Source organism: Euprymna scolopes, chromosome 15, assembly GCF_053919585.1.
Source record: "Euprymna scolopes isolate OS-2025 chromosome 15, ASM5391958v1, whole genome shotgun sequence".
In the NCBI taxonomy this organism is placed as follows: domain Eukaryota; kingdom Metazoa; phylum Mollusca; class Cephalopoda; order Sepiida; family Sepiolidae; genus Euprymna; species Euprymna scolopes.
Window position 1 is genome coordinate 68307299 of NC_136496.1, and position 15549 is coordinate 68322847.

Below are 15549 nucleotides of genomic sequence, written 5' to 3' on the forward strand. Positions count from 1 at the left end.
AAAAAAAAAAAAAAAAAATTAATTATATTTTATAAATGTAATTTATAATCTATTTCGAATTTAAAACTATAGAAAAATACAATAATGTTAATAAACTAGGGAAATCACTTAGGATAGATAAATACTCACTTCCCCAAACCTTGAAAGATTTGGGTTTTTTAAAAATAATTTTTAAACGTATTTCAAAATTTTTAAACGTGATTCGATATAATTAAAAATATATTTTTTAAACTTTAAACGTATTTTTGAAAATTTTAAATGTAATTCGATATAATTAAACGAATTTTTAAGTTTTTAACCGATACCAATACAGATTTTAAAGTTTTTATACATAAGGAAAGAGATTTTAAAATTAAATGGGGTTCAAATTAAAATCGATTCATATAAAAAACATTTTTTCGAAATTAGATCTTAAATTTAAATAATTCAAAGTTGAAAATTAGGTATTACATTATCCGATATATATATATATAGAGATAGATAGATAGATAAAAAAAAGGGGGGGGGTTATACTAAACGAGATTTGAACGTGGATTCGCGAGGTATATATACTTCACACTTCCGGTCATAAAATAGACGAATATTGGCTGAAGAGAGCTTGATAAGGATACCTTAAACGGGCCTTATTATCGGGCTTGAAACCGACGGTACCAATGACCTGTCTCAACTAACAACTTTCTGTACACAAAATATATATATATATATATTTATTTTTGCAGAAGTTCAGAAATTTATATACACACATTCACACACATATATAAATATATATATGCACACATATATACACATATATATGTACATACATATATATATATCATTTATAACGTACCAAAGTTTCATATGAAGAATTTTCTCTCCACAAATAATTTTCTTATTTCATCCCCTTGTCAAATAGATATTTCAGACGATCAGAAAAGAATATTAAAAAAAAACAACCAAACAAAACGAAACTACAAACGTTTAAGAAATCAAAACTGGTTATAATAATATACCTTAAGGTGATAAAATATTTGTTTTACAAACTAGTAAAGAACACCTGATTTGCACCATTTATTATGACAGGGATGAGAGAAATATTTACCCAGAAACATTTGGTAGGAAATATATTTGTTAGGATGATAAATTAAGAAGTGTTATAAAGAAGTTTTCTAGCCAATAACTAACATTTCAATCTAAATAAAAACTTGTATATTTTGTAATTCAGAGTGGGCTCGTGGTAATAAGCAACATTGTATCAAACGGTTTGTGACATTGAGCTTGTGTTTTTAGTTTTTCTACATAATTTATTATTGTTTAATATGTTCCTGACCAGGTTTTTCTGTAATTTACAGAATAATTAAAGTTCACAAGGCTTTTATAGTGTTCTTATTGCAGTACCATTCCAGTGTTTCTTGAAAAAAAATTCTTATGATTTGAATTAATTGGATTACTGTTCTCATCTTGAGTGTGATTTTCACAGTGTTTCAGTCGATATAACTTCCGACCTTCTTCAGGTGTATCTTGTCGGACTCTGGAATTTGGATGGAACTTCGAGCAGAACCCTTTATTTACTTCACCGGGGTAGCATGCTCTTGTTCTGTCAGCCATGACTGGATAGATGTCCTAAGTAATTCGCAGTTGTATTTTTCGGTCACCCATACTGAGGATTAAACCTTCAACTTTCAGAAGAATATCACTTTTTACAATTTATTTTTCCAAGTACTCTAACCACTGCGCACTGGTTAGAGTACTTGTATAATACTGCTCTCTACCGATCTAACTTATGACAACAGAACCATTGCCAACACCCTCAAAATGCATCGCTAGATTGCCACAAATAACAGGGATGTACCCAGGGTGATAAAAACAGTATTTCTGACTATGGTTGTGGTATTTGGTGTGGTTTATATTTTTATAGTGCTTTATTGCAGTACCACTCCAGTGTCTTAGAAAAAAGTTCCTTATGAGTTTTACACTGTCATTTTTACAGTGTACTGTTTTATGGAAAAGACTGCTCTTTTTAGTTTTACAAACCGAACATGTGCTTTGTGTACTAATTATTGTAGGTGTGTTTCAAAATCCTGCCACCCCCTTCCAAAACATATACTCAACCACCCACACAGACAAATCTCTTTCCATGATTTTTGTGGAGTTAACAAATATCAGAAGGCATTGTTGCATGGGTATAAAACGACGAAGCATCTGTACAAGAACTTATTTACAAAAAATCAAACTTTTTAAAACATAATGTTGGACGTTTCTCCAGCTCTCCTAAAATCTAGCCTGGTATAAAAATACTAAAACAGTTGCAATGCTATGACTATGTATACTCTCAATATCCTATCCTACTCTTTTTTTTTTCAACTCCTTTTTTGTACTATTTCACTCTGTTCCTCATGTTTGCCTTAAAAAGTAGAATCTTAAGTTTTTTTTTTTTTAATTGGCAGCTAGTAAGTCATTTATTACTACAATTAAAGTTTGAAAGTTAAATATATTTGAAAACTAAGATTTCTTGAAGGAACCACTATTTTATAAAAGAACCACAAATTGCATTAATTTTAAACAAAAAAGTTTGTTGTTGATTTCAAGGTAAACAACTGACAACAGCTGCTGCTGCTGCTACTTGCTTATAGCTTATAACTGAGCAATAAAATCAAATTGCTTATTTTCCCTAAAAAGGGGTTAATATTTTTTGGGAGGGACTAATTAAAAACTGCTGGTACCAAAAGAAAAATCAACATAGAATTATCATTTTAATACATAAAAAAAAAAGTAAAACCATTAACTCATTACTTTGGGTACAAAAATATTTAGAAAAATTGTTCAATACATTTCATTTTGAAGTCTTATTTTAAAGATTAAAAAAAAAAAATGAATGGACTAGTTTAATTTGTACCTTGACAGTAGGTGAGATGTATGTTTTTTTTTGTTTTTTTTTCTGATTGTTTTCCAAATTATATGAGGAAATTCTTCATAGAGATTATTAGAAAGCTTTTAAACACCGTGGGGGTTAAAAAGAAAAATTTGACATAAAATGTCCATTTCATAGCATTAACATTTTTATCATTACTTTCCTAAAATCTCTTTTAATATATCTTGTAGATTATAATACACATGTGAAAGGATATTCATTTACAAACAAAGTACTTAGTGTTTTGATTTTTAAAATATAACTATTTGAGCAGAATTACCTTAAAATCTGTTATTATCCAAAGCATTTAATGATCTATCGATATTGTTACTTTAATTCTCAAGAAAGTTCCATGTATTTGATCACATTTTCTGCTTCTTTGATCTTCACTCGGATTTGTTGATGCTGAAAAATCTTCAATTTGGCAGACGGTTTCCTTTGTGACTATTATCACATCCAGTTTTATTGTTTGGATGAGTTTGCATTTTCATATTTCAAGAGATTTTATGATTTTCATTTTCTGCTACTGACTCTTGTACTTGTTCCATTTATCTGCATGTTCAAAGTGCAGATATTTGCCCAGTTCCCAATTCGCCAATGCACCCATGTCTTTTTTATATTCCTTTTCCTCTAGTTTGTTGCATTCACTTGTGATGTAGTTTATTGTTTCGTCTCTTTATTCACAGAGTTTACATTTACTATTTTCTTGGGTTTTGTTCATCTTTACTTTTACATAATTTTTTCTGTTCACATTGTTTTGTGCAACTGTCAGTAATGATTCCGTTTTTGTTGTAATCAGCCTTTCTGTAGTTAAAACGTGCCACCCTTTACATGGCTTTTAGTCTAGCTTATATGGAAGTTTAAGACTTTCTTTGCTGAAAATTTGATAAATGTATTATTAGTAGTATTGACACAATCAGCATCCCTAGGTGCTATGTCAAATTTTAATGCAATTCTAACTAATTTTAATTTGTTGATTTCTATATTAAAAGTTGTATCAGTAAGAGTGTGATAAAACCATATGGTCCCTGCTTGATAATCACTGACCCCAACATTGTTTCCATGACCTTCTTCTTCATCTCCTCTCCTGGCCGTGTTGTCATCTGATATTGGCAGCTGTCGAGGGAGGCATGCACGGGTTAACAAGTATAAAAATAATAAAACAAAACACACTCTGATACATTTTGCAAATATCAGTTGCACTCTGGGTGCGTGTGACACCATCATCGGGAAACAACCTTCTAACAGTTAACGTCAGTATCTTAGTTTTTCTGTCAAGGCCGTATTCGTCAGTCAGTTAATCAATTCATTTCCCTATTTTCTCCGAACCACAACCTGTTCAACTCTGAACTATCCTCAACTGGCAAACTGTCATCAACCACTGTAAACCCAAGAATGTTCGCAAAGCATTCCCAACTGTCATGAACTTTCGCAAAACTCATTGACACTTCTAACTCTAATTAATTCTAAATATGGCGGATGAGATCACAAGATTATTAACATTTTCACACCTAGCATTTCTAAGGTGCTTCATATGCCAAATTTAATGCAGTTTTGTTAAGCAGTTTTGCAGCTTGAAAATGACCAACACAAATGAATTAATGGGAATTAAAATGGAAATTTTATTTTTTAAAGTTGAGAATTTTAACTGTATCACACTCAAACATACATAGTTTTACAAAACATTCTTCATCATTGTATCATATTCTGTTGAACATCTGTTTTACATGCTGGCATGTGTTGGACAGCTTTAAGAAATTCACTCCCAAACTAACCTATTTATCGCTATTTCTTTCAAGTTCATTTTTATTTCCTCTCATTTTTTTTTTTTCCTTGGCCTTTCCCTGTGAACTGAACTTGCTACTTTAACTGTTCTACATCAACTGTCCCAAGAATTCTCATTCTTTCAAAGTGACCAGACCATGAAAGCCTCTTGCTCTGCACACATTTCCTTAAACTATCCAGATTAAATCTGCATCAGAACTAAGCCTCTTTTCAACAGTCGCATTACACATCCATTGTATCATTCTCATATGATCTCTCTTCATGCAGTGCATGTCCTCAACCCTCAGTGACTAGGTTTCACTTTCATTATCACACTGCTTACACAGGTCTGATAGACTGTTCCCTTGGTCAACAATGGTAACACCTTGCTGGTTAGTAAAGACAGAAATTACCTGAACTTACTCCGTTCATTCCTGAGTCTGACACCTACTCCACCCTGTATTCTTATAACACCAAGGTAACAAAACTTCTTGACAACTTCAGTATCTTTGCCATACAGATATACTTTCTCCACGTGTGTCCATTGTCTTACACTTCTTCGACATAAACTGGTTATTCTGTCTTAACCTACCAGTAATTCCACTGCACTTCTTGTGTACCCATTCCAATACTTACAAACATCATAAGATTGAATGACACCTGACTCTCTAAGGTGCTTATAAACAAAATTAGTTTTAATATTCCATGTATTTTATTTATTTTTAGCACATTTGTTTTTCAGCATCTATATTTTAAGAAGCTGGAAAGATAATTTGGGATGCTGAAAATGTAAACAACAAAAGTAGATGTATAATTCGTTGAATAATGCAATTTCTTATTAAAATGGCATAAAGTTTGTACTTCAAGTTACTATCTCAACTATAAGATGAAAGAGTATCTGTTGTTTTTACTGTAAATATAGAAAACGTTCATGGTTGGGAGCCAGTTTGATTTTTGTCATTCTCTTAATGTAATGAATTTAAATATTGAAAGGATATTGAATTTTATTCTTCCAGTGAGAGCAATAAAGATAGCAATATTTAAAAAAGATTTTTTTTTTTACATTAGTATTTGAAAATGTAATCGCCTTCAATTGTCTCAGATTCTTAAGTTGAAGATAACATCCAAAAGCACAATTTAATTTTTCCTTTTTATTTTTTCCATTTTGTATTTATTTTTCAATAATCATGATGATTTTGTTTTTGTTTCAGTTTTGTAAGAAAGTTTGGCTCGGCCTCTATGACCCACGATCTGGACAGGAATATGATTCTCGAGAAGAGCAGAAAGTAAAAGACTTTATGGTTCAAAAATATGAACGGAAGCGTTGGCACGTTTCTGCTACAGATGCCATGAAAGATGACGCCAGACGCCTCAACGAATCAGCTTTGAACAAACAGAACACTGTAAAACCTTTACGATCACTTCTCGGAGAAAATGCACCAAAATTAGTGGTTCAAAATAATTTTGTGAGTTTTATTCAAATTTTATACTTTTTTTTTTCTTTTAATTAAAAAAAAAAAAATTTACTATCAAAGTAACATAATTAAGAATGACTTTCAACAATTGATAGAGCCATATTTATTCATGCCTTTTTAATCATTTCTTGTTTGAATTAGTCGTCTTATTTAATGCTGTTAAAATGAAACTGATGTCTTAACATTTTGGGGTCGGTTTTTTTTTTTTTTTTTTTTTTTTTTCCTGAAGAATTCTGGTTTTCTCATTAATTTTATATCTGCACACTATTAAAACTCTTATGTTATCTTGTCATCGTGCACACTTTTTGTCCATACATGAACGCTTTAGATGATGGGAGGAATGACTAATGACTTAAATAAAATCGAATGATGAGAGAAATAGTGAAGCAGGTAGATGACAAATAATTAAGATGGGAGAAGAGAGATAGGGTCTATTATGACATCACAAGATCATCATAAATCTATGTAAATAAAACAGATGTGTGTTCCTGTGAATATATAACCGATTAACTCTTAAACTATTTGTCACACAACACTGAAATTAACAGGAAATAGTAATCATACACTAAGGATGGTTTATAACGAGTAAAATCTTTGTTTGGATGGATGTATAAATATGTTGGCAAGTTGAAATGTTCATTTCAACTTGTCGAAATATTTCTATTACATTCTGTGCATGCTTAAATTCAGTTCATTTCTTCAAGTCATTTGATATTAAATCTTTCTTGCCTATCTCCTGATGTCTACATTGGTAGGAAACATGGCTGGAGTGCTAAATGTTTTGGTTTTGATTCTAGCTGATGGCACCCAAGTCATTTTTTCTTCTTTTAATTTTTTAAATCCGTACTAGATATTAGGTTAAATGTAATATTCAATAGAATTGGCTCTATAACAGTAAATATGAAATCTGCATGAATTAAAATATATTTAAGCATATTTTAGAACCCGCAACTCCCTCCCCTTTGAACCTCCCTTCTTGTATTTTTGTACATTGGTTTGAAAGCAGTAGCAACTGCCATAACTGCTGGCTGCTGCTTGTAAACAAACACGAGGTTGCATGTTTTAGTGATGCATATAAATGGCAAATGTTGCAGGTGATAGAGGTTCAGCCAAACGAAGAGAACATGAAGCACAGAATTGAAAATATCTGTAGTTACAGTCCAGCCACCCAAGAGATGTATTTTTTTAAATAAATATCTTATTAAATACCAACCTATTTGAGAACAGTTAGGCTCAAGATTACCCACAGATAAGCCCATTTGAATGAACTCTGTCTAGCTATTATCTCTAGTGGGTATCAGTTTTTGAGTGGTTGAATGGGGACTACTGACAAAGGCCAGAATCCAGTCCGGTGTGAAGAGATTTTAGAAGATAGGAAGGAGGGGCAGAGACAAGCCTCCAGATGTGAGGCAGTAAGTTGGAGGTGGAAGTTTTTTTTTTTTCTGTGGGCTTCTGATCAAGTGATCTGATGTCTTTCTCTGGGCAAGGTGAACCCTTGGGTTTTTTAACTAAAAGATTGTGTTGATGGGCCTTATATTCTGGTTTGGTCAGACAAAAATCTCATCTTGCAAGTCTACTATTCAACCAAAGAAACCTCTGCTAATTGTTTTTAAAACTTGAGTTGTAGTTTTTGTTTGGAAGAAGAATTCCTTTGTTGACTGAAATGAACAACAATTTTGAACACAATGAGCGAGACAGTCATGGCTAGTACAGTGAATGATCATTGCTAATGTATGTACTAACTTTGGATCTTATCTTGTCCCATACAGAGTGGATGATTTCATCTTGTGACGTCATTCATTAAAACTGACATAACTGTATTGTAGATAACATTGCAAAGTAATGTTACTCATCAAATGAGAGAGAGGGAAATTTATTATGGTGGGTTTAGTATACTATTAAAAATCTGGATGTGTATATTTGTTTGGAAGCACCAACAGTGGTGGCAATAATTTAAAATTTAAAACTATTTAATATATGTAACAAATACTGAACCAACAGGTCCCGCATTGTCTGGTGTTTGATAATAGTAAAAGAATAAAATGCTGATAATTTAAAACTAAACTTTTTCCAGACAAAATCTTTAATAGTTGTGACTTTTCAAAGTTTAACATTCACAGAATGTTAACGAAGTGTATCCATTTTCACCTTTTTTTTTTTTTTTAATCATTCATCGAAAGCAACCAACAATCCATTTTCTTGGATGTTTGAGAAATTTCTTTGAAATAATCAGTAAACTTGCTATTCTGTTCTGCATTGATTAAATTCTTCATCTTACTGATTTGTGTTCAGAATAATTCGAAAAGCCAGACCTCCTTGCCCAACCTAAGCGTGTCGCAGCCTCAACAGCTTCCATTGGTACAGAACCAAACTCTTGCTCAGCAAGCACAACAGTCCAGTAAATCACAGCCACCTTCGACAACCAGTTCAGCGACATTTGATTTATTGGGAGACTTAGGAGGAGACCCTTTTGCTAGTACTCCTCCATCATCAAATGCATCCTCAGGTAAATTTTTTACATTTTTTAATCAATAATATTTTATGTTGCTGTTTCTAGAAATTTATCTCATTTTATAAAATTGCAACCTTATTTGATGACTAACTCTTGTTTTGTAATTGCATCCTATAATCTTTTTCTTAATCTTCATTCTTAACTAGCAAGATTGCATGTTTTTTTCTTTTTTGAGGGGGGGGGGGGTAACACTACATGGGGCATGTTTTACCTTAGACAATAAACCGAAAAAGTGGTCAAAAAAACAAATATATAAAATAGCAGGAAGATCCAATGTTGCCCGGGATTTAATGATGATCAACAAATTTTTCATCCTCCCATATTTTTATTGTCTTCATAATCGGTGAAATTGCTCATTTTTCAATCAAATCAATTGATTGCCTGCTCTAGTTGGGGGGAGGGGGGAATCACAGTGCACCCTACAGTGACTTAGTCCACAATACATTGTAGTCTACGTTGTACTGTAGAAAACCTACTGTTGATTTTATAAAAAAATTTTTTATATATAACTGCTTGAATTAAATGCAAAAGTCGAGTATCATAGTTCTAAACATGTAATCATGGTTCTTGTAATCTAAACAGAAATATTCATTTCAAACGCGTCACTGTCATATCAAAGAACCTATTATTGATTTTATATGCCTTGCTTTTCTGATTGTGCAGTAATAATAGCTTAAAGTAAAGTTTAAAATATCAAGTATCATAGTGCAATTGTGCTTTAAACAGAAAACTACATTTAGAACATGCCTCTGTCCTATCAAAGAGCCTACTGTTGATTTTATGTTTAGCTTTTCGGCTTGTGTGGTAATAAAACTTGTCAAATGCACTTATAACGCTGTGTAAAGTGTTATATTCGGTCAAAATTGCCTGTTCCTTCTTTTATTGGATTATTTCGATTATCAATACTTTGATAATCGAAATAATCCAATAAAAGAAGGAACAGGCAATTTTGACCGAATATAACACTCCAATACAAAAACATAACGTTCCAATACAAAACCTATCTAGAACACTGCCAGGCACATAAAGTACCTTCGTGTGAAATTTCATAAAAATCGTCTCAGCTGTTTTTGAGCTTGCAGGGAACAAACTCCTACATACAAAGTTCCTTTTATATAATAATGGATAAATGTTACCAAAGGCAAGATAAATTACTCTTCTACCTACTTGGATAAGTTTTTAAGTGTTTTAACTTATTTTAAAGTGTTTATTAAGTTTAAAATACAAGTAGCACCAAACACTTCAATTGAAACAGCAACAAAGAAGGCTGACATGAGGCTGCCGCCTTTGGCGTCCTAAGAATTGCTCAAAACTCGAAAATAAAACCAAATACTGATAAAAATCCACCCAATAAATGTCACTGTGATATTTTTTGGTGAATTTCTACCATTTTTAATTATTTTCAATTTTAATTTCAAATTTAATAAGCGCTTTAAAATTAGTTAAAACACCAAAAACTTATCCAGGTAAGTAAAAGAGTAACTTATCTTGCCTTTGATAAGTTATTTGTTTTATTGACTACTTGCTTCATTGTCTATAGTAAATTAGTTCCAGAGTTTATCACACATAAAAACATGTCCCACCACATGCAGCAGTATATATATAGTAAGAACTAAGGAGTCATTTTTATGAATATTTATTTTCAAAAAGTAGATTCTGCCCATTTGCTTCCCTCAAAAATAAACTGACTCCTTACACTTCTTTTACATCTGTTTCAAATTTTATATAAATCTGTTTAGTAGTTTTAGAAAGCGTTATTAAATTTATTTTCAAGGTGTGTTCTGCCTTCTTTACCTCCCCTTTGCATAAAACTAACTATATAACCCACATTCCCCACTATTATGCCAGAAGCTTGAAAGATTCTATAATTTACATGACTGAAAGATGTATTTAGGCAATTAATTCCTATTCCAGTCTCATAAAATTTTTCGAGTTGAAAGCAAAACACACATTCGAATCAGGTTATGTGTTTTTTCTTTTTCCCACAACAAAAACATTTGTTTTTCACTTAAGCAGCAGCAATCCTCTTCCTTTCTTTTTATTTCTTTCTTTTTTTTTTTCTCTCTAACCAATAATAAAATCACACGTAAATGAGACATCCAAAAACCCAAAAACATTTGTCAATAAGAAAAAAAACACCTGTCTTTTTATGCTGCTACCTTGAACTTCTGACAATGCCTAAATTTGCATAATAGTATCTGAAGGGTTCCAGGTTCACATGTCACTGCTTCCCTACAGCGGGCACATGTCAACTGTGGGAGCTTATTGCTATGCTTCTCCATAAATATGCTATCTTCCAAAATTAATAATGGTCAATAATTAGTTTCAGAGTTTATCACACATCACATAAACTTGAAACTGCTTCCATATCATAGACAGAAAATCATAAGATGACAATTTTAAAATGGGAGCTTGTGTCAACTTTCTGCCTCCCTAACAACCCTTTAGAATATTTGGATGGCTTTTTTTTAATTGATACTTATGGTTTGTTTCACGCACTTCATGATTTTAAAGTGGTGCAAAATTTTTATTTGTAGAGGAACTAATTCTACCTGTCCTGGGACAGGTATTCTTCTAGTGTGTGTGATATATTCATTCATTCATTCATTCAAACACTACTGTGTTTGAATATATGGTTAAGTGGCAGTTTTAGTCATTTAGAACTGCTTTAAATCTTCATCGCTCACTCATTTTTCGACCAAATTATAAACAATTATTACAGTTTGGAGATCACCTTTTCAGCTATATTGTGAAATAAAAAATTTTCAATTTTCATTCAGTAAAACAAAAGTTATAATGAATTTAGTGGTGTTCAAAATCGTAAAAATATGTAAGGAGGTGAGTGACGTTTTTTATAACTGGTTTCCATAGCAACCACATTGCTACTAATTCACTGCTGTCACGAAAAGAGAAGTAACAAGTGAAACAGAATGAAAGCATGAAAGGGAGGATTTATTGAAAGCAGACGAGTGCCGTACATTGTTAATACATATGTGTTTATGGGGGCAAAAAAATAAGACTGAAATTCAAAAAAGAACAAGTGAATTTATTGGAAGCCTGGAAAAATCATAGATTACAATAGAAAAATGCGAGCATGAAAAGTAATATGGTTAAGCTTAAACATGGAAAAGTAAAGGACTAGTTGTTAAAACTGTAAAAAGAAAAGGAAAGATATTTTAGTAAAAAATATGATAAATTTATAACTTAAAATATTGCACTATTAAGAAATTTTTTAAATTCAATTATATAATCAATTAATTCTGCAATCATTTGATATAAAACTATTATGCTCAACATATTTTGTCTACCTGCCATTCATTTTTAATGTTTTCGATTTTCAAATGATAATTGAATAGTCAGATTTTTACATGCTTTTGTAGCAGAATGACTTATTTTTCAAATGAGGATTACTTATCGTGTTATTCGCATTCTTTAGACTACTGTTCTCATCTTCAGTATTATTTTCACTTTCTTTTTTTAGTGTTTTGGTTGATGCAACTTTCGATCTTCAAGGGTATTTTGCTGAACTCAAGAATCTTTCTGTCAAACTTGGGAATCTTTATTCACTACACCATAGGCCCTTGCATAAAAATTACACTCTTCTAGAGATTGAATTCTCAGTGTGGGTGACACTTAAAATATAATTGAAAATTACTTAGAACTTTTACTTAATCATGGCTGATGGAACAAAAGCAGTCTACACTGGATTCTATTCAAAATTCTGTGCAGATTCCCCCAATTTGGCAGAAAGATTCCAGAGTTTGACAAGATACACTTGAAGAAGGTTGGAGGTTACATCGACTGAAATGTTGTGAAAATAACGTTCAATATGTGAACAGTAGTCTGAAGAATTCAAATAATACAAACTTTTTATTTCCATATTATTTATGTAAGTCAATAAGTCCTTATTTGAAAATCTATTTTCGTGTCAGGATTTTAAATAATTATCTTAACATTAAAGCTAAAGATTTATTATTTGGATTATTTGAACTAATGATCTCATCTTAGATGTTGTTCTCAATGTTTCAGCTGATCTAACCTTCAACCTTCTTCAAATGTATGTTGTAGAATACGGTAATTCATGGAATTTTGAATGGTACCTTTAAGTGGACTTTAAAAGAAAAAGTCTACAGTCCGAGGCTGCTGAATTTATAACGCCGCATGATGACCGGTGTTCCACTTTTTTTTTCAACCTGTCTCATTGGTCGTCCTCATTCTCTACCGAACCCCCTCCCCACCTTCTGACCACAACATCAGTATTTTGTGGTCACTTGTTCGGAAAGTTCTGTGTAGTTGTGAGTTGGTCCTCACATTTGTGAAGATAATGATCTTGGTGGTCATGTTACTCTCATGCTGCGGCATGGGATCGGACTCGCTTCTTATCTAATCTGGTCTTGGTTATCCATCTTCATATCTGCGTCAGATGTGTCATCTGCCATCACTGCGTCAGATGTGTCGTCTGCCAACTTTTTTCACATCCATCATCTCGTATGTCACACGGAAATATGCTGTCCTCCATTTTTGGCCTTTGGGGAGGTGGTTGAGGGAGTAGTTGTATAGGTGAATAATCTGGCATAACCATGACAGGCTGGATCTTCCGGAGGAAACGACGATTGCATAGTGTGACCTACTGCTTCCATCCAACTGTATCTGGTATTGTTTATTACCCATCATCTTGACAACTCTCCCCGTTTTTGTCCATCACAGATATGATTCCTCCTGGTTCTGCACCTGAACGGATTCGCCAATCTGAAGTTGTTGGAGTGGACAGCCGTGCATGTTATACTGTTCTTTAACACATGCCTTTTTGCCATTGTCCTTTCTCTCAATTCTTTGGTTTCTGTCCAGCAATCATGAATCTGGTGCTTCTCATAAAGCATAGGTTGCTGGTCACTTATTGTTCGATCATATAACATTTCAGCTGGTGATTATCCGAGGTTCTGGTGGAGCGTGTTTTTATGTTATCATTGCCTGTGCTGCCTGATCGTGGTGTAGGTGGCCATAGCCATCAATGCAGTCCATGAGCATTCTTTTAGCTGTTTTTACAGTCATTTTGGTTCAGCCATTGCTTTGGAGATAATGTGAGAATGAAATGAGTCTCTTTACGCCCCAGTCTTCTAGGAATGATTTATACTCCAATGCGTCGAATGGTGGCCCTCTATTGGATATCTCCTCTGGTGCACCATATGTGCAGAACAAACCCCTCAATGCATCACATACTGCTGCAGCCTTCCCTGATAGTAGCAGGACGACTTCAATCCAGCCAGTGTATCAGTCCGCATATACCATGTAACTCTTCCAATCCATAACCACTAGGTCCGTAATAATCTTTTGAAATGGGAATTCTGGGGTTGAAGGTGGCATTAGTGGTTCTCTCTATTGGGATGGGGCAATCAAATTGCATTTACAACATTGTGCGCTTGTTTGTCAGATACTAGCGTCTAGACCGGGCCAAAATAATCATTTTCTAGCATTAGCCAACATCCCATTCACCCCTTAATGGGTAGAGTACAGTGCCTCTACTATTTCAGCTCTAAGCTGCTTTGGTATCAGAATTTTATCCCCTTTCATGGATACCCCTTCCAAATAACATAGTTGTCTGCCATCAGCCAGAATTACCAGACTTTTGGTGTTTTTTTTTGTTTTTTTTTTAAGAAGCTTGTTTAGGATAGCATCCCAATAGAATTTGAAATCCTTTGTGCACAACAATTCTCGAAAGGGGAATATATCGGCCTGTAAAAATAAATCCTGTTCGTAGCGCCATGTAAAGTGGACTTAAAAAGTCTACCGAGTCTGTGACTAGTGCTGAATTTATAACACCGCATGACGACCGGTGTCCCACTTTTTTCTGACCCGTCTCCTCTGTCGCCCTTATTCTCTACAATACCCTTTATTTAATCCTTAATGCTAAAGTAATAATCAGTTCTAAATGATGGACTTCTGAAGATTGAAACTTCAGTCATCAATATAATTACAAATTAAAACTTCTACCCAGTTATAGCCGATGGAATGCAAGCAAGCTTCCTTCATAGATTAAATAAAGGGTTTTGTTTGAAATTTCATACAGATTCCTGAATTTGATATATTCTTGAGTTTGATAAGATATACCTTAAGAAAGTTGAAGGTTACATCAGCCAAATGTGCGAATAACATCCAAGATGAGAACAGCAGTCTAAATAATCCAAATGATACAAACTATCAATCATCATTTAAAATATTCCAAAGCAAAGTTAAAAATATTTTATGTTTTTAACTTTTTTCTTTTTAGTTATTCAAACAAATTATTTTATATTTTATGGATTTAATTGATAAGCACTTTTATAATTAGTAAATACTAAAAAGATTATAAACAACATTTCTTGTATAGTTCTTACGGTATTAGCTTAATTAATGAAGGATTTCACATTATTGTTATTCCCGATAAGAACTTGGGAATCATTTTTATTGAAAGATAAATGAAACTGATTACAATCTGAAAAATAATGTAAGATAAAATAAAAGTATGAAACAAAAGAAATTTAAATGGAACACAAGGAAATCAACATAGAAACGTGTGCAGATTAATATTTTGCCCAAGAGACAATTTATTCCGGCTTTTTCAAGGTATGTATCTTTAAAAAAAAAAACAAAAAACATGCAATAAATTTTCTCTTACAGTGATCCATTTACACCAGAGGAATTTTGGAATAAGTCAGAGTTGGATTTTTTTTATATCTCAACAAACAATCTAAATATTGAAAGACTCTAAAATAAGGAGTCAGATATTTTGAAATTTTAGGTGCCAGACTTTATATGTTTTAACTCCACAAACACTGATCCAATATTCTTCCGTGTTGACTTCATTGTGTTCCACTTTTTCGCCTTTAATTCTATTTTATATTACCTTTTCATTCTGTTGGATTTTCGGT

The 15549-nt window shown here is 32.7% G+C and overlaps 1 protein-coding gene across 4 annotated transcripts in view; it reads left to right on the forward strand.

Moving 5' to 3' along the window:
• LOC145293866 (arf-GAP domain and FG repeat-containing protein 1-like) overlaps positions 1–15549 on the forward strand; it is a 191818-nt gene that overhangs the window by 152693 nt on the left and 23576 nt on the right. For all 4 annotated transcript variants that reach the window (XM_080140605.1, XM_080140606.1, XM_080140608.1 and 1 more), the window contains 2 exons: positions 5866–6120; positions 8422–8635. In XM_080140605.1, coding sequence (XP_079996731.1) covers positions 5866–6120; positions 8422–8635 — 469 coding nt within the window. The remainder of the gene's footprint in view (positions 1–5865; positions 6121–8421; positions 8636–15549) is intronic.